This window comes from Marmota monax, unplaced genomic scaffold (assembly GCF_021218885.2).
Source record: "Marmota monax isolate L192 unplaced genomic scaffold, Marmota_monax_Labrador192_F-V1.1 WCK01_AAM20220418_F8-fsc00071, whole genome shotgun sequence".
NCBI lineage: Eukaryota > Metazoa > Chordata > Mammalia > Rodentia > Sciuridae > Marmota > Marmota monax.
In genome coordinates, this window is record NW_026695217.1 from 72,522 (window position 1) to 94,900 (window position 22,379).

General features: G+C 47.1%; 1 protein-coding gene across 3 annotated transcripts in view; it reads right to left on the reverse strand.

Annotated features, from left to right (window-relative positions):
• The window catches only part of Pfkp (phosphofructokinase, platelet), a 57,069-nt gene that overhangs the window by 12,077 nt on the left and 22,613 nt on the right, over nucleotides 1-22,379 (reverse strand). For all 3 annotated transcript variants that reach the window (XM_058575059.1, XM_046432065.2, XM_046432066.2), the window contains 13 exons: nucleotides 20,956-21,145; nucleotides 19,410-19,575; nucleotides 18,252-18,296; nucleotides 17,923-18,031; nucleotides 14,514-14,609; nucleotides 13,290-13,382; nucleotides 12,610-12,735; nucleotides 10,913-10,977; nucleotides 10,375-10,444; nucleotides 9,983-10,129; nucleotides 7,274-7,344; nucleotides 5,172-5,259; nucleotides 4,307-4,459 (listed from right to left, as the gene is read on the reverse strand). In XM_058575059.1, the coding sequence (XP_058431042.1) occupies nucleotides 4,307-4,459; nucleotides 5,172-5,259; nucleotides 7,274-7,344; nucleotides 9,983-10,129; nucleotides 10,375-10,444; nucleotides 10,913-10,977; nucleotides 12,610-12,735; nucleotides 13,290-13,382; nucleotides 14,514-14,609; nucleotides 17,923-18,031; nucleotides 18,252-18,296; nucleotides 19,410-19,575; nucleotides 20,956-21,145 (1,419 nt within the window). The remainder of the gene's footprint in view (nucleotides 1-4,306; nucleotides 4,460-5,171; nucleotides 5,260-7,273; nucleotides 7,345-9,982; nucleotides 10,130-10,374; nucleotides 10,445-10,912; nucleotides 10,978-12,609; nucleotides 12,736-13,289; nucleotides 13,383-14,513; nucleotides 14,610-17,922; nucleotides 18,032-18,251; nucleotides 18,297-19,409; nucleotides 19,576-20,955; nucleotides 21,146-22,379) is intronic.

A 22,379-nucleotide genomic window follows, 5' to 3' on the forward strand; every position in this document is an offset into this window, starting at 1 on the left:
CAGGCAGGCACTGCGGCGCCACGGAGGGCAGAAGCGGAAGAAGGCGTGCAGATACGTTACCCGCAGCCTTGGCTCCGGGGCATAACTGCTGTTTGGGGAATCCGCTTCCCTCTGAAGGGAGCCTCCCTTTCAGGGGCCTCGGAAGAGCTTACATTAAGCAGGATAGATCAGCCAGAGTCCGATAACTGCTCTGGAATTCCAATGGAAACTGGCTTTGATGTCAAAAGGTGAGCTGTTCAGCCCCTAGTCAGGGGTTGAACTCTCTGCCTCAGGGAGGTAACCAAGTTAGTAGTAGGTTACAGGTCCACTTACCCATAGTTCCTAAATCCATGCAGCCTCCAACAGAACAAGGCATTTTTATGAAACATTTGCTGCAAATCTGACCCAGTTATAGTCTTTTTTGGTTCTACTTAACACATCTTCTTAGCGTGCTGCAGAAACTTCTATGATAAATGGCATGTGCTCTGAATTGCCTTTGTTTTTGTCAGTGCTGGGGATGAACCCGGAACCTTGTGCATGCTACCAAGTGCTCTGCCACTGAGCCACTGCCCCTGTCCTTCTGTATTGCCTTTCTGTAACCCCAAATATGCACAGCCTGAAGATTCTGGACAGTGGGCCGTGGACCTGTGCAGGTTAGTCCTTGGAGCAGTCAGTTTGGAGGTGACATGGGGCCATCTGTACTGGGTGACGATGAACGCAACAGGAGCAGGGTGCCCCCACGTGGCCCCCCCTCCCTGGTCCTCTGCCTCCATCCGAGCTGGGCCCATGGCTAGTCTCTGTGTGGCCTCTGTCTTTCCAGATTTGGTGTGGCAGTTAGTACAGCACTTGTTCATCTGGGGGAACCCACTGGCCAGTACCCATACTCTTTTGATGGGCTCCTCAGCACTTTCTAGCTCAGGGTCACTTGAGGACAGGCTGTGGGGAAAGCAGTTGTCTGAGAAAGCTGTTGCTGGAAGTCAAAGGAACACAGGCCATGGCCTCGGACAGAGTGCTCCCCGTGGGCCAGCTGGGGTGGGGTGGAGGAGGCGGCAGGTGAGCAGCAGGGTTAGTGACTTTGTTTCTCATGAAACCTCTGATGGCGGTGGTACTGCTGTAGCACTTCCTACCTTCTGTTTCCCATTGCTCCTTTTGATTCCTTCAATCTCTAAGCAAATGAGAGGAAAACTTTGGACAGGGCAGCCCCCTGCCCAGGAAGTCAGGACACTCCGAAGACATACAAGCAAGTCTTGCCTGCAGATCCTGAGTGAGCACCAGTGACTTGCCCTGCTCAGGGCTCCAGGGTGGACACTTTAAGACACCATCAAGCTACCCTGGATAGAGCTAACCACACCAAGAGCAGAGATGGGGCACAGTCATGTAAGAAGCCAATGACACGTTCAGGTTTGGTTTTCACCCCTTTAGGATACGTGGAAGGACTCTTAGCTGTTTTCTCACCCTTCACCGGGCTCCAGGGCCCAGAGCAATCAGATAAGGACCTAGTCATGGTTTTCAATTTCATGGTCACATCACTGACCAGGGATATTGGCAGGGCTATAGTCACTGCCACCTTTGTGGCATCAACGGCAGCTCGCGTTCAGCTTGCTTTGGTTGTATTGTTGCCTAGAACAAAGTGTTGTACGATTGTGGAGGAATAAAAAGTAAAGTTTAACAGAAAAGCCTACAGCTACCTCAGGAAAGTTTTCTAAATGCCTGCTCTGAGGTACTATGTGGGTTTTGCTCTACCCAGAAGACCCACTGATACTGCAGCTACAGAGATCCCCTTGAAGGGATGCATCTGCAAGCTGAGCATCACTGCTACCAAGTGGGAAAGGATCAGCGAAGACAATAATCAGATATCCAAAGACAATGATATCTGTATCACATAAGACTAGCTTAGGGTTTGTCAGCCTCAACAGGGTTGACATCCTGAGCCAGATCACTCCCTGTGGTAGAGACTGTCCTGTACCTCCCAGGACACTGAGCAGCATCCCTGGTCTTGGCCAGTGAGATGCCAGAAGCAGTCTCTCTCCCGGCTGCAGCAATCCAAAATACCCTTCAATGCTCAAAATGCCCCTTGGTGCAAAACTATCCACAGCCGAGAATCGCCAAGCTCCCTGAACAAAAGGAGTGATTTGGTATTGGAGATGCCCGTGGATTCTAAATGAGAAGGCCATCCTGGGCAAAGCAGGCAGCTCACACCAGTAGAAACAGAGCACCTAGATGTGAACGTGCAGGGAGCTCCTGGGACCTGTGTAGGACACCAGCTTTATGCTACCAATAAGGTGAGTGAGCTGATACTAACTTGCTTTGGGCCCTGACTCACCAGAACAGTGGCAGGAGGGACCCCGGGTGACCTGTGTAGAGTGCTGCATGCCCCATTTCCTGCAGAGGATTCGTGGTTATGACCAGCCTAGCCTAGCTTAACCCCAAATCAAAACGACTGGAATTGACTTCATTTTGCCCAAAAAACATATCTCTGGAAGAAGCCAATGACACATTCAGGTTTGGTCTTCACCCCTTAGGACTTGTGGAAGGACTCTTAGCTGTTTTCTCACCCCTCACCAGGCTCCAGGCCCCAGAGCAATCAGAGCAGTCACTGGCCTGGCCTTGGCCACCTACCTTGAGATGGCAGAACCAAGAGGACTTAGCTCCTTGGAGCCTCAGAAACAGCACATGAGGAAGACCACACACATCCCTTGCCATGTGATCATGCCTGAGGCTCTCAGGAATGATCAACTACCTGCTCCTTCTTTTTCTTTCTCAGACATCATTGTTGGTTAACCTAGCTTTGAGAAACTCAAACAAATAAAAGACCAAATTTAAGAAAAGTCACAAAAACTCCCTCTAAGGGAAGTAGGATAGATGGTTTGGGTTTTGTCCTCCAATTTATTTATTTTTTTTTTCAGATTTTCAACTATGTATCTATTCTCTTTCAACAATCTGGGAAGAAACAGTTTTTTATAGCAGAGAAGCTCAGAATCATAAGATAGGAGACTCTTTCTTTGGTGCCTAAGAGTGTGTATCAAGGGGACAAAAGCCTTGTCTGGCACCTGCAGAAGCTCCCACCCACAGCAAAGGATAGCCTCCAGGTCCCCACCCATCCTCCCCCCCCCCCCAGGTGAGCTTTAACTATGTGACAATGAGTAAATAAGCAACTCAAGTCCAACTGCTTCTCTGAGGAACTCAGCCTACAGACACCCCAATCTAGGCAGGGCAGGCGAGAGAGAAAGAAAAAGAAAATTCATTGTGGTAGACGCAGATCTTTACATTCACAAAGATCCATCCAGAGCCCAAATCAGTTGAAAGCAGCAAAAACAGTAACAATCACCAAGAAGCACATGCAAGATCTAAGCAAAAGATTAGTGACTGCAAACCCACAAACACCACTTTCAGCAGACAGGATCACACTGCTACAGTAACAAAGCAGAAAGAAGTTTAAGCACTTGAGAAAAGCAAGAAATAAGTGCTAATCATTACTTACCCTTGAGATCTTAAAAGCTTTTTGGCTTTTATTTACCAGCACTAGAAATAGGTTTTTTGGTGATAAGAGTTTCAAAAAAAAAAAACTCCAAAAACTTTCATAAGAACTAGATCTCACAAGGAAAATATAAACCAGAGACTTACTGAAATATTTGACAAAAAATTAAGTCAAAATTATTCTGATTTAGATACTGATCTTCAAACTCCCATATGAATTATCAAGGCTAACTACAAATATGATACATAGAATGTACTTCTATGTTTCCTTATTGCCTTCTGGCAAAAAAATTAAAAATCAAAGCAGCATCAATATTTTTAGATTGTAATTTAGAAATTGCCAATTAAGAGGGAAATGACATTGACAGCATAATGAAAAACACAACAAATGCAAACAGAGAATTCAATAATCAATGAATAAAATTACCAAATATTGAATTTCCATCCTTAGACATCAAGGCAAAGAACCACGGTCCAGGTTTTATCACAGTAAGATTTACAGACTGGAAGTAAATGAGGCTCAGCCAAAACAAACAAAAATCTTAATAGTTATCAAATCTCAGAGCTACGGTGCCAACACCATTCAATGGCCTTGGCAGTGATAGTGCCTCAGCTACACAGAAGAGGCTGCAAAACTTCGAGGAGCTAGATCAATTTTTTCAGCGGCAAAAGGACTTTGAATATACCTTAGGAAAAAAAAAAAAAACAAAAAGACAAAAGAGAAAGATTTCTTTAAGCCCATGCAGGCACTGCCCAGCTGCCTGGGGCCTATTTCTAGTGCACTGGTAGATAAAAGGGGCAGGCCTGAGGTTAGCAGCAGCGCGCCTGCTTTGCTGGCACGCGCACTTACGTCGGTGATAGTGTTCAGAGCTGTGTCTGACCCGATGCTGAAATCGGAACCGGGCACATTGTTGGAGACAGTGGCAGGAACCATAACCATGGGGATACAGAGCTCCTCGTATTTCTCCCGGGCCGCTGACAGCTCTAGGAGTCCCAGGTAGGCCTGTCAGACAAGTGTGTGTGATTGTGGGGCCAGGAAGCTGGGAGGGGCGCAGCGGGCACAGAGGGTATCGCTGGGAGTGCAAGCACGGGAGAGCCTCAGGGAGCCACTTCCAGCACAGCACACGAGGTACATATTGGGATACCACAGAACTACATTCAGTCCAAGGGTGAGAGGTTTGCTGAGTACAGAGGAGAAAGCAGGACATTATCAAGTAGAACACTAACTCTTATTGGTGAGAGGCTGATTACTTGAGGTTCTTACATTTCTTCAAAGTAAATCAAAAGATTATCACAGGACTGATCTTTATCCAAAAGTACATAATTAAGGACTGTAGTCCAACACGTGACTCTGTAAGAAACTGAAAAAGAAAATCTAACCGTGTGACTACCTTCCTCTGTAAAGAGCCAATGGGCTTCACATTGAAGAGATGGAATGATTTCTATAGACAGGAATCAAAACAGATCTCACCAAATAGGTGAGTCTCAGATAAGAAGTCAAGCTTTGGCTTCCACATTAGGTGTCTTTACTGGAACTGGGTCAGTCTTAGGCCACCTGCTATTCTTCTGCATTACAAACAAGCCAGTGGCAACGAGCCTCAGAATCCATAACCCAAGTTCCTGAAGAGCAGCCAACAAGTTTTGTGCTTGTGTGAAAACAGGGTCGATAGTCACATGTCCAAAACTATCAAGCAGGTTAACAGACAACGACTTACCTCAAATCCACCAATGATCAAGAGGGCATTGATACTATGAGCACGTATCTGCTCAGCAATCTCTTCCAAGAACTTCCCGGGCAGGGCACTAGAAACAAATGAACCAAGAGGTGAGGTCAGACACCATCCAGCTGAACACAGTCCCCCATGTGCATCACGCCTGCAGCCCCTCGGCAACCCCTCCGCCCCAGGTCTTGCCTCCCACCTCCCATCGTGGCCACATTCTTCGGCACTATGGCAGTGGACTGTTAGCTGCGTTTTTTCCGACCCTTTGTTGCACAGACAGCAGCAGAGTCTCAGGGAATGGACACCCAAGGCAGCAGTGGCCACAAGTCACATTTCGAGAGAGTATTTTCCACAAATATTTGAGAAGAAGCACTTCAGCTAATCCTGCACCTGAAAAGCCTCCTTCTGCCTTATTAGAAAACAATAAACCAAAGCAGCTTGTAATTATTAACAGTAATTGTCTAAATAGAAATTTGTAGCTTCCCAAGAACTTTTTTATTCAAAAAAAAAAAAAAAAATTTTTTTTTTTTTTGTACCAGGGATTGAACCCAGGAGCACTTAACCACTAAACCACATCCCTAGCCCGTTTTTATATTTTACTTCGAGACAGGGTCTCGTTAAGTTGCTTTGAACTCGCGATCCTCCTGCCTCAGGCTTCTGAATCGTTGGGATTACAGGCATGTGCCACTGCACCCAGCTTATAATTTAATCTCATACACCCACACTTGCTATCCAGGCTTACTTTGCTCGTACCCTTCTGGGTTTTTGCCTACTTCAAATGACATGATCAACAGTGTAACACCACGCAAACGATACCGTGCTCTATGTTCTGCCCAAGGTTCCATCTAACACCTATCCCTTGTCTTTCTTTCGGTGTTTTTTTTTTTTTTTTTTTTTTTTTTTGTGGTGCTGGGGATTGAATGCAGGGCTTTATGCATATGAAGCAACCACTCTACCAACTGAGCTCTATCCCCAGCCAGATCCCTTGTCTTCCTTTCATGCTTATGTGAGTATGTAAAGTACTTATATTTTTGACAGATTTATAAAAATTTGTAGGGCCAAAATACTCAAACAGAGCAAAAGAGTGTTTGTGTCTAACTGCAAAGTCCCTCCTAGCCTTCTGATGCAGATTTTGAAACATCATCAGAATCTGTCCAAAGCCCCCAACCTGTTCTGCCTGACTCAAGAGCAACGCCCAGCACACCGATGCTGGAAGTGTCTTGGCCAGTCTGCTGAAGCCTGGAAGTACCTAAAGATACATCTCCTTACACTAGAGCTTTCCAGGAAACCAACCCCAGGGCACATGGTCAGACTGGAAGACTGAACACAGGCAGATCTGAAGAACTAATCCAGCCCTATGGGACCCTGCTAGCAGTAGGGGATCTTGGAAGTCCTAGTTTTAAAGCAGAACAAAGGGTTGAGATAATTTTCTAGGGACAATAAGCCACTATCAGATGGAACCCTATATAACATTTACCTAAAAATTGCTTTCTTTCCATATCAAAATATAAACTATAATAATGACTGGCATTAATATTGCACCCCTGGGATAATCAAAGATGAAAAGAACTTTCACTTAATATTAAATAATACATCTCATTAGACTATCCTCCCCCCAGCAATGGGGAAACACTGAAGCATACTATAATTCAGAAAAACACATCAAAATTACTCATGTTATTTTTTTCAAGTGTGGAAATGAGCCCCAAGCCACTATGGGGTTCCCTTGTGTCATTCCCAACACCACAAACCTGCTCCAGCAAGATTTTAGTGCTTGTTCACACAGCAGGTTACTAAAGCCCAGTGAAACTTCCAATGAGTTGTGCGGTTTTGCTCTTCCGAAGTATGGAATGAAGAACTGATTGGACAAGAGTGTCCAAAAGCTACCTTCTCTCTCTTTCCAAGCCTGGGACTCACCCCCAGTTCCCAAACATAATCGGGTTCCCAGAGCGAGGATAGGTAGGTGCCCCAATGCCTCTTTGTTTAGGAATTCCTTCCAAGATATCAGAAGAGGCACCCACATCCAGCCATTCTTCTAGAACGTGCCCGTTTCTTCTTCTTTGGGAGCAGGTTGAGAGTTAAGATTTGGAAATTACCGTTTTGTCCCAAGAATGGACCCTCCTTGGCCAGTCCAACCTCCAACATCTGACCAGCCGATTTCTTTGATCTGAGAGGCAAACACAAACAGCAAAGTGAGAGATAAAAGGGACTAGGGACACTTTAAAAAGCAGCTCAGATTCCTGTACTTTCAATAGGCTGCATTCCCGGGAAGATTTTGAAGCATTACAAAACCATGCTCTCAAAGTGTTGCCGAGGGAGTTAATGGCCAGGACGCCCAGCTTCTGCCATGTGCCTGGGTATGTCAACTCCCCGGGGGCCTCTAACATGTGCTGTGAGGGCTCCTGCCAACGTATATTTGAAATAAAGATATCATCCCACTCCAGTGTGACTATCCAGGCCCATATGCAAGAACAAACGCGCGTGAGTGTGTGTGTGTGTGTGTGTGTGTGTGTGTGTGTGTGAGAGAGAGAGAGAGAGAGAGAGAGAGAGAGAGAGACAGAGACAGAGTATGTGTGACAGAGACAGAGAAAAAGACCGTGATGGGGGGGATCCAACATAATGCCGCTGAGAGCCACGAGTTGGAAGTTATAACTGCCAGTTTTGTAATTCTTTTTTAAAAATTTGTTCCAATGAGTTATACATGACAGTAGAATACATTTTGACACATCATATTGACACATCATACATAAATAGAGTATAACTTCTCATTCTTCTGGTTGTATATGGGGTAGTTACAGGAGTTGGGTAATCATATACTCACATAGGGTAACAATGCCTGATTCATTTTACTGTCCTTCCTACCCTCCCTTCACGTCCCCTCCCTTCATTCCCCTCTGTCTAATCCAAAGTACCTCTATTCTCCCTAGCCCTGCCCCCAGCCCCTTACTGTGAGTTAGCATCTGCTTCTCAGAGAAAACATTTGGTTCTTTGGGATTGGCTTAATTATTTACATAAAGCAAAGAACAGCTTAATACTAGTAAGTCTCCCAAAGCCTCAGCAGGAACAATGGCAGAGCGAGATGCCCTGAGGATGGCAGGGTTCCTAGTCCCCTCTCTGCTGCTCAGACTAGGACAGAGGGACCCTGTCTTACTGGGTGCTGTCCTTCAGCTGCCCAAGGTGTAAAGGGACTATGGGGTGCTCCCCAGGGCTACCAATTAGGTGACTGCACCCCACCTCTCCGCCGCTCCTGCCTCCTAGGCTGGTGCTGGCTCCTCTGACTCTTTTCTTTCAACAAGGCCCCAGACTGTGCTCCTGCTCTTGTCCTACCTCCACTCCACTGGGGAAATGCCAAGTTTGTTAAGTCTAACCTTTTGATGCTAAAGCCTCCCAGCTCACATTTTAGGCCACACCTCTGATGACACCTGGCCCCAGTGTCCACCTGCTTCCTGGACATCTTTCATGAACCTTGTTAAACCTCAGCTCCTTGTATTTCCTTGCAAGCTGGCAACCCCAGGCTTTCTCCTGCAGTTAACTGCATTACTGCAGTTCTACCCCTCCCATCGGCCCAGGCCAGAGGGGAGTAACCCTTCCTCCCTTTTGTTTTCTTTCCCCACAGCTGCATATTAAATGAACAAATCCCATCAACCCTGTCCTGAGAGTACATTCAGACCTTTGGACAATGCTACCTTCACTTCTTGCTCCCCTCCCCACAGCTAGTCTTGGTGCTCCCTGCTGTGGCCTTTGAAGAACACCCAGGGATCCTGGCAAAGCCCATCAGTTTGTACCACTCTCCTGCTAAGAACCATCCCATTTTAGCATAAAAGCTCAGCATAAAATCCAAGCTTCTTACTCCCCACTGTCTACCAATGATGTGACCCTAGCTTCCTTTCTGTCCCCACCCCCTCCTGCCACCCTCTCATTCCCCTGCCCGGGCAAGATGGCCACCATCACCCTAGAACAGCAACACCTTACCTTAGGGCCTTTGCACTTCCTTTCCTCTGCCCAGGATGAGCACAACAGGCTTAGGAGTCACCTGCCTATTCCAGACCTTTGGTCTAAAATCCAGTTCCCAGCAGCGGCTGGGTAGGACCTTCATGCAAACCTTGCTGGGCTCCATCACCCTCTTGACCTCAGTGTCTTTTCAGAACTGCTCCCAGTCTAAGAACCTAGATGGTTTACTGGATCTCTTCCTACTGTCACCTCTCTCTCAGAGGTCTGCCCTGCCCCCTTTTAACCTCCACAGTGTAAGGTATGGCTCCTGGCTGAGGTGTCTGCTCTGCAGTCCTCCCGCCCTGCTTCAGTCCCACACCAGGGAAACTGGGTTGAATCGGTCAATGGCTCTGTGCCTTATGTTCCTCAGTGAGATCAGGACAACATCTTAGATTTAGATGAATGCGGAAATGAGCTAATATATGTAAATCCTGAGGAATGCGGGCCAGTGCCAGCAGGTGAGAAGGGCGCACTGTTCTCATCTCACCGAGGGCTTGGCACAGCAGAGACCGTGCGCCCTGCCTGCCAGGGCCCAGTGCCAGGGACCTGACAAGTGCCCGTGATGTCACCACCACTGCGATCACCCAGCACCTTTTCAGGAAACTTGAAAACATGTCACATGTTGGGCTTAACTTGAAGGCCCAGACTCTTAACTCGGAGAAGGAGTCTCAAGCAGAAGTGACTTCTGAAGTGAAAACCTACTGTCATCACAGTGTCACAGAATCCTGGATGACAAATGTTGGAAGGCACCGGGAGCCTAGCCTCCCCACGTGCAGAGACAGTGTCACGTGCCTTGGGACTCTGGGGAGACTCACCTGGCCCTTGGCAAAGCCATCAAAGCCATCATAGATAGCCAGCATCTTGTGGCCGTCTGCGATCCCCACTCGCACGGCGGAGCGCACGGCCGCGTTCATCCCAGCAGCAGGTGCCCCCACGTTGATGACAGCCACGTTGCAGTTGCTCTACAGGAGAGGGCAGGCCCAGGTCATCAGGTATGCTGCACACCTTACACCTGGCCCACACCACGTCGGGCTGCGCTGCAGGTGACCACATTCCACAGTATCGTAAAGGTCACAGTGGGAAGGCCAGCCACAGAGCTCAAGGATAATCCTCCAGAAGCCAGCATTTAAGCTGGGGACTGTGTGCACGAGGGCAGAAGGGCACCCAGGCCCTGGGAGGACCGGGGCACCGGAGGCCAGTCACCTACCTTTGTGATCTGATCATCAGGCAACTTGATGGCCAGTCGCTTATAGATGTTCAGGTTGCCCTCAAAGCTCCTGAAATGAAAGGTTTTTGCTGAGTGAGGGCCAAGAACACTGGACACACCAGGAAGGAGCTCACTTGGGGGACAGGGCCCCACAGAATAATCCTACCAGATACCCTGCAAATGCCCAAGTGGCCACTTAGGGAGAGTAAGGCCCTGATGTTACACATGTCCTACAGGGAGCTTGAGAGGGCCTATGAGGGCCTACTTCAGAAACAGGCTAAGGAAAAATGGCATTCTTGAGTTCCTCTTAAGTTTCTTTTCAAAATGCAAGCAGCATGTCTCCTTGTACCTTGATCTCACTAGGGTCTGAACAACCCCTGCTAAAAACATAACAAAACAAAAATCAACTTATTTTTCTCCACCTAGTTATCTAGGTCTTTTGGGAAAGGATGAGCACAAGCTCTAAGCACAGTCTAGATGACCAAGCCCAAGGAATATAAATTCCTCATGAAGTAGAATGTTCTTCAAAATATCTCACCTTCCTCGGAGTCGTACAGCATCTTTAAATCTCCTCTCATCCATCGCCTTTTGTACATCCTGGGTCTTTTAAAAGAAATAAGAAAAAAATAAGGATGTGCCAAGAGTTACTATGTCCCTGGGTTGGGATTGCTGGGCGGAAAGGGTCAATGCCTCCCCAGCTGGACCCTCTCAGTCTCACTTTGGATGACCAGCAGCCCCAAGATTAGGTGGCCAGGCATCCAATACTGTGGTTAGCAGTCGGACTGTCAGTGCCTGGCTGTGAGCTCAGAGCCCTGGACCCACCCAGCCCAGACTGCTTCCCAGAAAGAGGAGGAGGAGTGGGACCTGTTGTTATGGCCTCCAATGCACAAGGATTTCACTCCACAAGAGCAAAGGAAACCAATCTCTCAGGGAAGGTTCTGAAAATTTCTCAATTTAATTCTGATAGGGAGAAGAAAAACATAGTCCCCAGCCTCTCTGGGGGCCTCTGTACGGGACCTGAGTGTGCTCACAGCAGGCCGAGGGGACAGAGGGGCTGGGGCCACACCAGTACAAAGGGTGTGACAGGAATGACAAGCTCCAGTGATCCCAGTTAACTTTAGGACCCTGGGCAAGTTACCCATTTCCCAACTTCAATCTCCTCGTCTGTAAGATAAGAGGAAAAACCCAACCCCTCTCCAAAGCTGTCTAAGGTTATTAAAAACAGACAGTTAGGAAAACACCAGACAAACTGTAGGGAACCAGCAAATGGCTCACTGTGGCCTTCAGTAACAAAACCTTAATATGATGGTTTCAAGAAGGAGCCAAGTTTTACGTGCCACCCTAATTTCTAGAACAGACACGAGACATGAGAAACAGGCTCAAAATCAATGAGCTGTGGCCTGTTAAGCCCATCACCCCTCACACACTTCCAGACACTTCCTGTCCTCCCGTCCCCAAGGACATGGACATGAACACGCTTGCACAACATGCCCACACACATTCACACATACATACACCTGACCACACACATATACAGACTTTCTTCCCTCCTGATGGCTTCGGGAAGTATATTTTTAAGGTGTATTAGGGTTACTGTGCCCCTTGATTTAATTACTTATCCACTTCTCCATATCATGAAAGGCATTCACCTCAGTGTCACTGGAAAGACCAAAGTTATAGTCACCAAAATATTTGGAAAAATAGAAGAGCAATTTCTAATGCAACTAACTTCACTGCCACCTCGTCCTACTGAACAAAGGTTGAAAACTTATAACTCATTTTTCCTCCATCCTGTTTCAGACATTCCTGTGGACAAAAGGGATGGTGCTTCCCAGAATGTCACCGGAAGCTCTTCCAGTGTCCCACCACAGATCTGAATGTCCTATGGGACAAACGGACAGGCAGGGAGTGACTGAAAGTGGAGAAATGCACCATGCCACACCTTCTCCCTGTGAAGCGCTACACTACACATTCCCAGCAGGACCATTTGCCTGCTCTTATTTTCCCAGCAGACTCTGGTGCCACTTGATCCTTTCTCTTGTAGGAGACACTCAAGGCCCCCAGAGCACACTGGTTCTTGACTGCAGACTCATCTTTGGGGATGTTACCACTGGAGTGCCCCTAGGATGGCAACTTATAAACAAGAGAGTAGAGACTGCATGGGTTTTATACACTATGACCCACTGGTCATAGATGGGTAGCCCCTCTCCATGCCCACCCACTGGCCACACTTACCATCTGCACACACTCCACCAGGGGCAGGCGCACAGCTTGGTTTCCACTCAGCGACACCACACAGGCCGGGGTCTCGGGGGTGGCCTCCAGCAGGGCAACGACCGCCTCCACTCCCATGCGACTAGCCTGGAAATGAGAGTGGGGACAAAGATGGCCCACCATCCTCTTCCACATCCTCAGCAGGAGGCACCGGTGGCCCACAGAGATCATGGCAAGGCTTTCTGCCATTTCTGTGCTCACCTCCCACCCTGCTTCCTCACCTCCGGTCCACCTCCCTGTAACACGACGACTCCAGTGAGAACTGGCAAGAGGGCAGCAGGACAAGGCGAGGGAGCAGAGAGTATTAAGACCTGAGGGTCTGGACTCGGGGTTCCCGCTGTCCCCTCGGGCCGACGTGTGGAAACCTACACTCAGAACACTGCGTTTCCACCTCTTGGGTCCTATTGTCCTGATCCTTTCTGAAATGGCACACTGACTTCCCCATCAACTGAGGTGATTTTAAACTGGGAAATCCCTCTAGGAGAGCAAGTCTCAAAGGATCTTTAACCTTAGGATGCAGACTGCTGGCATCTCAAGGGATGGGCTGCCCATCAGCCTTTATGACAAACAGGTTCCTTTAAATGTCCACAAATGTTTCCTTCCCAGAGACCTTGTGATTGGCACCTGCCATCCTCACTCACCAAAATCCTGTCAAATGCTGAAGGGGTCCCTCCTCTTTGCACATGTCCAAGAATAGTCACTCGAGTGTCGAATCCCAGCTGCTTCACCACAAGCTAAAGGGAAAGACTTCCATTAGAAGGTACCAAACTGTGATGTGGCACATCAACTGAGCTGTGGAGACAGTCACTGTGCTGAGGAGAGATTTCTCTACTCTTTCTTCAGAACTAAAGGCACAGATGATTGTTCCTAAAGAAGGTTCAGTGGAACAGCTAACAGATATATTTCCCAACTAGCTAATGAACATAACATTTATTTTCCAAAAAGCGCTGTTTCAAGTAGCTTCTATTTCAGGTATTTATATTTTTTGAAAATGTAAGCAATTTCTCAGTCACCTTCAACTTGCACAGCTGTCATCTGAATAACATCACCCAGGATTGTCAGCCCTGCATCCAAAGCAATGCCAGCTTCTGACGTGCAGAGGCAAAGTTCTCTAAGGACTCAGAGTCTTCCTCTCTACTAACAGCAGGGCTGGTTGCCTTGTGTCCATGGTCCCTTTTTGGCATAGTATTCCATGATTTAATCTCAGTTAAGTGAGAAGGAAAATCTTTGCCTTGGTTTTATGGATCACTTTTCGTAAACATTGGCAGATGTCTTTGATAGGTATGGGTCAGTGATTGAATATGGATGTGCAGTGCTGGGACTGAAATCAGTGAGAGAAATGTACTGAGCCAGCCTCATGCCAGCATCCTGCCAGACCCTGCCTTTCTTCATGGCCATAAAGACACAATGACTCATGGCCAATGAGGCAGCTTGTTGAGAATGTGCTCAGCTGATGCTCTGGGTTGGGGGAGGGACTTCTGCTGCTGCAAACAGAGAAGCCCAGGTCAGCTGCCATGTGGTCAGTCCTGCTCACCCTCAGAGCAATTGACGCTCAATAGCTGGAACTTCCTAACCAAAAGAACATGCTTGGTCACCTTATGTCTCTCCCTATTTCTGCTGGAGCCACATAGCCTTGAGGAATATCACAAGAGAGAACAGAAGAAGTGCCGGCCTGGGAGCTGTGTATTCCCCAGGCCATTGAAGTTACTAGTCATTAGGAAAAAAATTCTAAACTATCATGGACAAAAAAAAAAAAAAAAAATTAGTACTATGCAGTGTTCTAGATCAAAACCCTGTCAATCATGCTAACAGCTCCTGTTTCCAGGTACACAACAGAGTAAAAATGAGAAATTACACAAACTTACATCCTTGATTTTCTCAGAGGAAATGGGTTGATTTTGGGTATCAATTGCTCCTTCAGCCACGATGATAATATTCAGTCTTTTTTTTCGGGCACGGTTCTAAAGAAACAGAAAATGAAAACATTCGCATTCTTAACCTGTTTTTGACAACAACAAGAAAACCACAGAAGTTTGTCCCAAATTAAACTGGCCTATTTGTAGGCAGAAATCCTTTCAAGAAGTGCTTCCCGATGACACTGAAGGAACAAGGTAGCCTGGGTGACAGCAGGGAGGGCTGAGGGTCTCCGTGGGACTTAATGGCTTAAGTGGCATTGCAAATACTGGTCAGAATTGAACCCCCAGCCTGCCAAGGCAGGGGTAGAGTGCCAACTTGCTGATAGGCCACAACAGGGAGGTGGATCCCACACAGGCTGGACCCACAGAGCTGTGTCTCCCTGCAAACCACGTCTGGTCTCCTTTACACTTAGGGCTTCCTGCTACTCTCTAAGAGCCCCACCCCCAACACAGCCCACTCATATGTTGGGCCAGGAATCTGCTGCCACTGCGGCGAACAGGACTGCACACGCAGAGAAGTGGACCGGTGGGGCACGATAAGAAGGCGGGAAAGGACCCTGTGACAGTCTACATCTGTAATGTCCCAAAGTTCCATGTGTTGAAGGCCCGCTCCCACCCCAAAACACCACTGGGATGTGTTGGGACATTTAAAGAGAGGCCAAGGGAGAGAAATAGGTCAATGGGGGTGGGCCATGGAAGGGACACTGGGACCCTATCCCCTCCTCTGCCAGGCAAGTCCTGACCATGGACTGAGACCTCTGAAACCATGAGCCCCAAATCAACCTTTCCTCCTTTAAAGTTGATTTCTTCAGGTGATTTGTCACAACAACAGAAACCTGAATAATGCAGATCCATAGCCCAGACAGAGGGTTTGGGCAGCTGTACCTTAGTGGCCACTCATGCTGTCTGGACTCTCTAGTTGGTACTGTCGGTGGCACTGTCTTAGATACTTACAGAAGTCCCGTGAGCCTATAATGAACCATAACATGTAGCAACCACTGCATGAGGGAGATTAACTCATTCTTAAGGATACATTTCTGTAAGGTCTCAAATTAAAGACCATTGCGTAGAAAGTGTCAGTGGTAGCTGTGAGGACCCCTGGCCATGACTGCAGCCAACCCTGCCAGAACCAGGGTAAGACGGGTTGTTCTAACATGGCTCACTCTGATAACATCAGTGTTAAACTCATATTCTGTTTTCATTCTTGATGGATATGAAATGTGCTATGCTTTGAAGAATTTGGTATGCAGAAGCAACTTCTTACGGGTTCAAAGTACAGAGTGATAACTACAGCCTTGCTTAAAAGAGAAAAAGCAGAGATAATAACAATATCCATAAATAACTGGTTGGCTAAACAACCATCAAACACACCATTCTGGACTGATTACAAACCACAGTCCTCAGGACATTGAGGTGGGAAGACAGCCACCTTGCCTCTGTCATTTATGGATCGCCTCCTTGTCCTGTACCTGGATTGGACGAATGCATTCACTGACTCTTTGCAAAATCACTGAGGATTTTGCAAATTACAGCAGAGAAACTGGATGCAGGAAGGTGAGGTTACTTGTCCTAAACTACCCGTTGAGTGGTAGAGCCAAGGTTTCAACCTAGGAATTCTGATGTCTCAGAAAGGTGTAATAAATTTTATATTAAAATACATACAGCTTGGAGACATTTGAGGGCTTGTTTCCTAGGCTAATTCATTTCCCAAAATATTGGAAAAAATTCTTGCAGTGGGGCATTGATGATCAATTAAGAATAAATGACAGAATGATATCAAGTGTTTCCACATATGGATTACTTCAGACCACCCAGTCCTGCCTCTGCCAAAGCCTAAGGAGGATGCCAGTGTCCCTCCTCTGGTCATACCTGACAGCGCAGGGTATAAGTGTGGCATTCAATTAGATTTGTTGATGAGACAACACAGTTTAATCACCTGCAAATATGAGGGAAGTATCTAGAAAACAAATGACTGAACCAATCTTATTGCAGACTTTCTTTCTAACCAGCCTCCCAGAGTCTTCCTTGAAGGCTGTCATTGGACCTGTGGCCTACAATGTCACTGAGGATCAGGCCAGATACCTGACTGGCCAAGCTCACTGAGCTCAGAGATCTCAGAAGAAAAGTCCTGTATAATTAATTGCATATTCCCCAGGGCCCAGTGAACATGCCTGTTAAAAGGAGTAGGACCTACATCTCATGAAATCCAAGCCCAATGAAGATGCTGCTTACGTCCCTGGGTCAGAACCAGGGACCAGGGAACCTCTTCCTCAAATGGCAGTATTTGTACTATGTCAACTAACAGCTTGAACTTCAAAAGGATGCATGATTTCCCCTAGCTACAGCTCAGCTTTACTCAATAGTTTTTAACGTAGGCTCTTGTGTCAAAGCCTTACTGAACACGTGGCCATTCTTACAGGCACTATGTATGCGCTTGCTGAATACAACTAAATTTGGTCTGTGACACGGTGCTTGCACAATTTACCTATTGAAAAATTAATAACGATTATAAAAATAAGAGAAGGAAGGCAGGCATTGTGGCACACACCTATAATCTCAATGACTCAGGAGGCTGAGGAAGGAGAATTGCAAGTTTGAGGCCAGCCTCAGCAACTTAGCAAGACACTGTTTCAAAATAAAATAAAGGGCTGGGAGTGTAGCTCAGTAATAGAGGGCCCCTGGACTCAATCCCTAGTACTACAAAATAGGTGGGGGATTAACCCACATATTGAGATGCTATCCTAAAAGCTAATCATGGACTTAAGTGAGACCTCTAATACCCTAAGTATTAAGCCTTCTTGGAGGCAAACAAGCCACATTAACAGCCACAGTATGAGACAAATGTGCAGCTCACTTTGGACAGAGGAAGAAAGAAGCCTGGCTCATGTCAATCAGCAAACAGGCAAACCTCCAGATCCCACACCTTGGAGAAGGAAATGCCATAATACCTGACTCCTAGTGTTCTGGGGAAACTAAAACTGGAGAGGTGAACAAGGGTCTGTTCACGCTTGGGCACACGGAAGTAGCAAAGCCAACAAACAGATTCTCTTTCCAAATCTGGTTTCCTTTAATAGCCATAATCCCATGGAATTCACTTCTCAAACTAGGATTACTACCTTGAATGAAAAGCAACCAAGTGCTATGCTAGCTGCTCCTTCCTGGCACTTCAGGAGGAGACAGACACGTGGACAGCCCACAGAGAAGGCTTCTCTGCAACAGGCTTTGCTTTGTTTTACTATCAGCAAGTTTTCACTTGTTTAAAGAGCTGTCCAATTTGGCAATCCCAAAGGCCATTACAGATCCTAACTAAAGCAACAGCCAGAATCCCCCAGCCATGCATGGCAAAATCACCAATTACCTCTGAAAGTTTGACGCACATGTTTTCCTCCCAGCCCTCTTCTGGTGGAGACTCTGGGAGGAACACCCAGTCTGCTCCGCAGGCCAAGGCACTCACCAAGGCCAAGTACCTACATAAAACAAAATGACAGGATGAATACACGGAGCAGGAACCTTCCAGCCGGACTACCACAGGCACCCAAGCACAAAAACAAGCCAGGTCAGTTTGTCACACTGGACTTGAACCAGGAGATGCTGGCTTCTCTGGGAGCCACACGATATGGGGTGCAGGACGCTGGAGGAGACAAATGAAAGATCCTTTCCACTCAAATCGTGTCTGTAGATACGTACCCACAGTGTCTCCCCATCACTTCTAGAACGAAGGTCCTCTGGTGGCTGGAAAGATATAAAGGGAAAATCCAGTCATCACCAGTGGGAACAGTATGCAAAGTGAACAGAAAAGTGCTCTTCCAGCCAGGTGAGACAGAGTCTGCTGCCTAATGATGGCAGGTACCCAAGCTTCCAAAAAATGACTCATTTTCTACAAAAGCAAATGCCACTATAACAGTATTTCAGAATCTTATGAGCAGAGGGGCATTAGCAGCAATTGCAGGTTCTAGGCACGTACTCTACACCTGCTTGACCCTAAGACTAACTTGCACATTTATTCTATGCTCTTTCAAAGGTGATGATGTGCTGGGCAAAGGCAGGTGCTTCTGTCAAGAACCATAGCTGGATACATCCCATATAAAGACATGAGTGCCACAGATCAGCTCCATGAACACCCAGTGACTACTGTCTCTCCGAGAAATGCAACAGCCAACTGCTCTCAGCAATCCCTCCAAACCTGAAGAGATGAAGTGGTTTCCTAGGTGTCTACCACATTCACAACTGGTCTGCAACAGAGGCAAACAGGACAGGTACGTGAGGACTTGGGAGGCTCTACCCTCTGGGTACTTTTCCAAAATTCCAAGTCTCAAGCTTCTTGTCCTCAAAATGGGAGGCACTTGCCCTACTTCCTATTCCACATGATTTTTATGAATAGTGCTTCAGGAAATCTCAGTCGCCCTGAAGTGACGGGTAATGCCCTGCCATGAGTCTGGGCAGGCTCGGCTAAGCTGATGTGGCTCCGTCTATATTCCTGTTAACTGCAGGTTGGAATCCCAGCACAAGGCAATGCCTCCTTGCTCTCCAACAAGCTCACTCGCTCCATCCCTTTACCTGCAAGCTATTCCTTCAAGGAAATTTTGGGCAAGGCTTTGGATAATTTAATTTTGTTGTCTAATTTTTCTCCCACAAGTGCATTTCCTTCTATGATCATATTTTTTTAAAAAAGCAATATTTTAAAATTTAAAGTGAAAAGTAAACCAGAGAACAACTCTCTGTGCTAGGAACTGCACCATATTGACAGCCCTCCACAGCACCTTGGGCACAGCCAGCAGTTGTGTGTGAGCGCTGGCACATCACGTGCCTACAGTCAACACCCCTGGTTCCTGCGGAGAATTTTACCTCTGGGCAGTGGTCATGATGGCATCAATGACTTCCATAATCCTGTGTAAGGCAGAGTCCGTGCCGATGGTCATGTCTGTGCCACAGAAGTCGTTGTCGATGGAACCCACCATGCCCACCACGTTAAGGTAAGAGTAATTCGTCACGGCTTCCTCGCTGATCTTACCTGCATTAGAAACAAGCAACACAGTTAAGAGCTGCTCAGGGACTAGGCAGACAGCCACAGGTAAAGACAGCAAGGATTCTACACTTTTCTCTTCATTGTTTCCTCAGAAATATATGCAGCTTGCATCTGTAGACTTAAGGAAAGAAAAGCCAGGCACAGTCAGAAGTCATCACAGAAGCATGAGTGGGCACAGGGCACTTAACTAGAGCACTGAATTATAGAAATGAAAAGACCCACATGTTGCAATCAGTACATATGAACCTCTATTTTACCTAGCAACACCTTTAGAAAATGACATCACTACAAACAAGGTGACACTACAATCTCATAATTAAGTACTAAGACACAAATGCCAGCTTCACTTTCCTTTCTCATGGCTCCACAGGGAGCTAGCGAGTTGGTGGGTATCCACCTACCTAGCGCTCTCTGGACAGACTCACCTGGATCAGGCAGTTCTGCAAAAAAAATAAATTAGAATGGCCAAAGGAGCAGGGACAGGCTTTGGCCTGGACTCATGGTCACTATTCCTATTCTGTGCTACCAACAGACCTGTGTTAGATCAGACAAGGTGGACGGCAGGATGCGGGAGGCCCTCGCCACCTCTAGCCTGGTGGTAATGCTCCATTCCTAAGTACAAACCTGAGCACAAATGCGTGAGCTCACCTTCACATCTTTCATGCAGTTGCTACCAGCCTGAGCAATACACACTTTTAATCACACATCATATCATACAAAACAAACTGTGAAAGAGAGAAAGCTACAGGATACACAGGGTTCTCCAAAGTCCTTCCCTAGGTAGCATCAAAGGTGACTGAGGATGACAAGATGGCAGATCGTCATCGTCTAAACTCCTGCAACAACTTAGGTTTAAGTGACCCCAGCAGAGCCAGTGGAATGTACCACGGTGGCTCAAAGGGTGGAAGCTGGTGTCTGAGGGCTAGCGTGAGTCCCAGCCACTTCCACAGCTGTGCACTTCCCCTGTCACCTCTGACTCCTCATCTGTAAAATTGAGATAAGGTAAAAACCTATCTCAGATGATTGCTGTGGGAATTCCACAGGACTATCTATGTAAATGGCTGACTGTTTCCCAGCACACAGTAGGGCTTACCATCATCACTGCTATTATTTGAGAAACACAATTTAAATCCTGAAATGACAAGCTGTAAGGACCGCCACAATGATGCCCAATCTACTTGGCTACAGTTAAGAGGCTCACACGGTAAAAAGGACCCATAAATGTGCACAATTGCTATTTGTCCGTCATACACAAAATAAAACAAAGGCAAAATGTTTGCATTTCAAATCTCACTAAAGGCCAGGGAAGATGAATGGGGAAAACAGAAGCTCCAGAGGCCAGCATGAGCAGACAGGGAAATGTACCATTCTTGGCCAACTCCTCCAGCAGTTCGCTCCACTCCTTCCGGAAGATGTTGGCCCCTGTGAGGCTTCCGTCCCCACCGATCACGCACAGGTTGGTAATGCCCCACTGGACCAAGTTACCAGCAGCCTGTAAGCGACCTTCTCGAGTGTGAAAGGCTTTGCAACGGGCACTGCCAATAATCGTTCCACCCTGGAAAAGATAAAATCATGTGTATTGATCTCCTTTCAACTGGAAAGAAGGCCAGATGGATCAGCACATGCAGACTGATGAGTAAACATGGGACTTTCAATTTACACTTTCCTCGTTGGCATGTCTCGTCAGCCCACTGTGAAAGTTGGCGATTTTCTCATTTTTAGTCCCATATTGGAATTCTGTGGTGAAGGACACAGATGTCATGCCCAGAGTGGCCAAGAAGGTGTGGAGCTGAAGACAAAGGCAGCCATGGACCAAGTATGCAGAGCACTTGAAAGTCTGTGGTGTCACCACAGCTGTCTAGCAGGCCTGCGTGGAAGCTGTACCCACAGCAGGTGAGTGTGACCAGGTGCACACAGAGTGGCATGCGGCCACCAGGTGGTCATCAGCCGTGACCCCAGAAGCAACTTGTGCTGCTGTTTCCAGGTGACCAAGGCTCCTTCCCTGAGTCAGGTTGCACCACAGGTTCAAGCAACACCAACGGGGAGCCCGAGAAACATCCCTCCACCCTTTTCAGAGGCTAAATCTTGAGGAAACTGAAACCTTATCCCTCAAACTTCCAAGAGAGATGAATCATGACTTCTCATACTCAGCTGTTCAAAAAACTGAAGATGGTTTGTTTGTAGCATTTGGAGAAATGCAAGACTCCTTTAAATAACAAATACAATTATAAGAACTCCAGTTTGGACCAGCTGTCTCAAGTGTCTGCTGGTGCTTAGGAACAGTGTCATCTCCGGACTGCGCAGACTTCTATTGGGACATGACTTCCTGAAGTCCTGGCACTCACATGCTGGTATTCGTCTGGACACCAAAAGTGCACTGTATAACTCACGTTGTTTATGAAGACCCATTTTAAACCACACAAATGCATATTCTTTCTACATTAAAATCGCCACCATTTAATTGGCCAAGGCATTATGAGAAGTTCCCAATTTTGAAACTCATATTTACTAACAGCACCAAGAGTGATCTTGGTCTCACAATGCTAGTTCCAAGTGTGACTGCGACAGTACACAACCTGGCTCCCTCGGGGGCAGGCCTTGGGTGGGAGGGGCAGAGGTCAGAGCGGGGTATGCTGGCTCTCTGGACTTTCACTTGACAGAGAGCAGCTGGAGGATCCTGTGAGTTTTTAGACCTGGAAGAAGAGTTAAATACCCAGAAATACCAAGGTTGGAGAGATAAGATGGACAGAGCCATTACGACCCTCACCCTCACCCTCCAACCCAGTAAA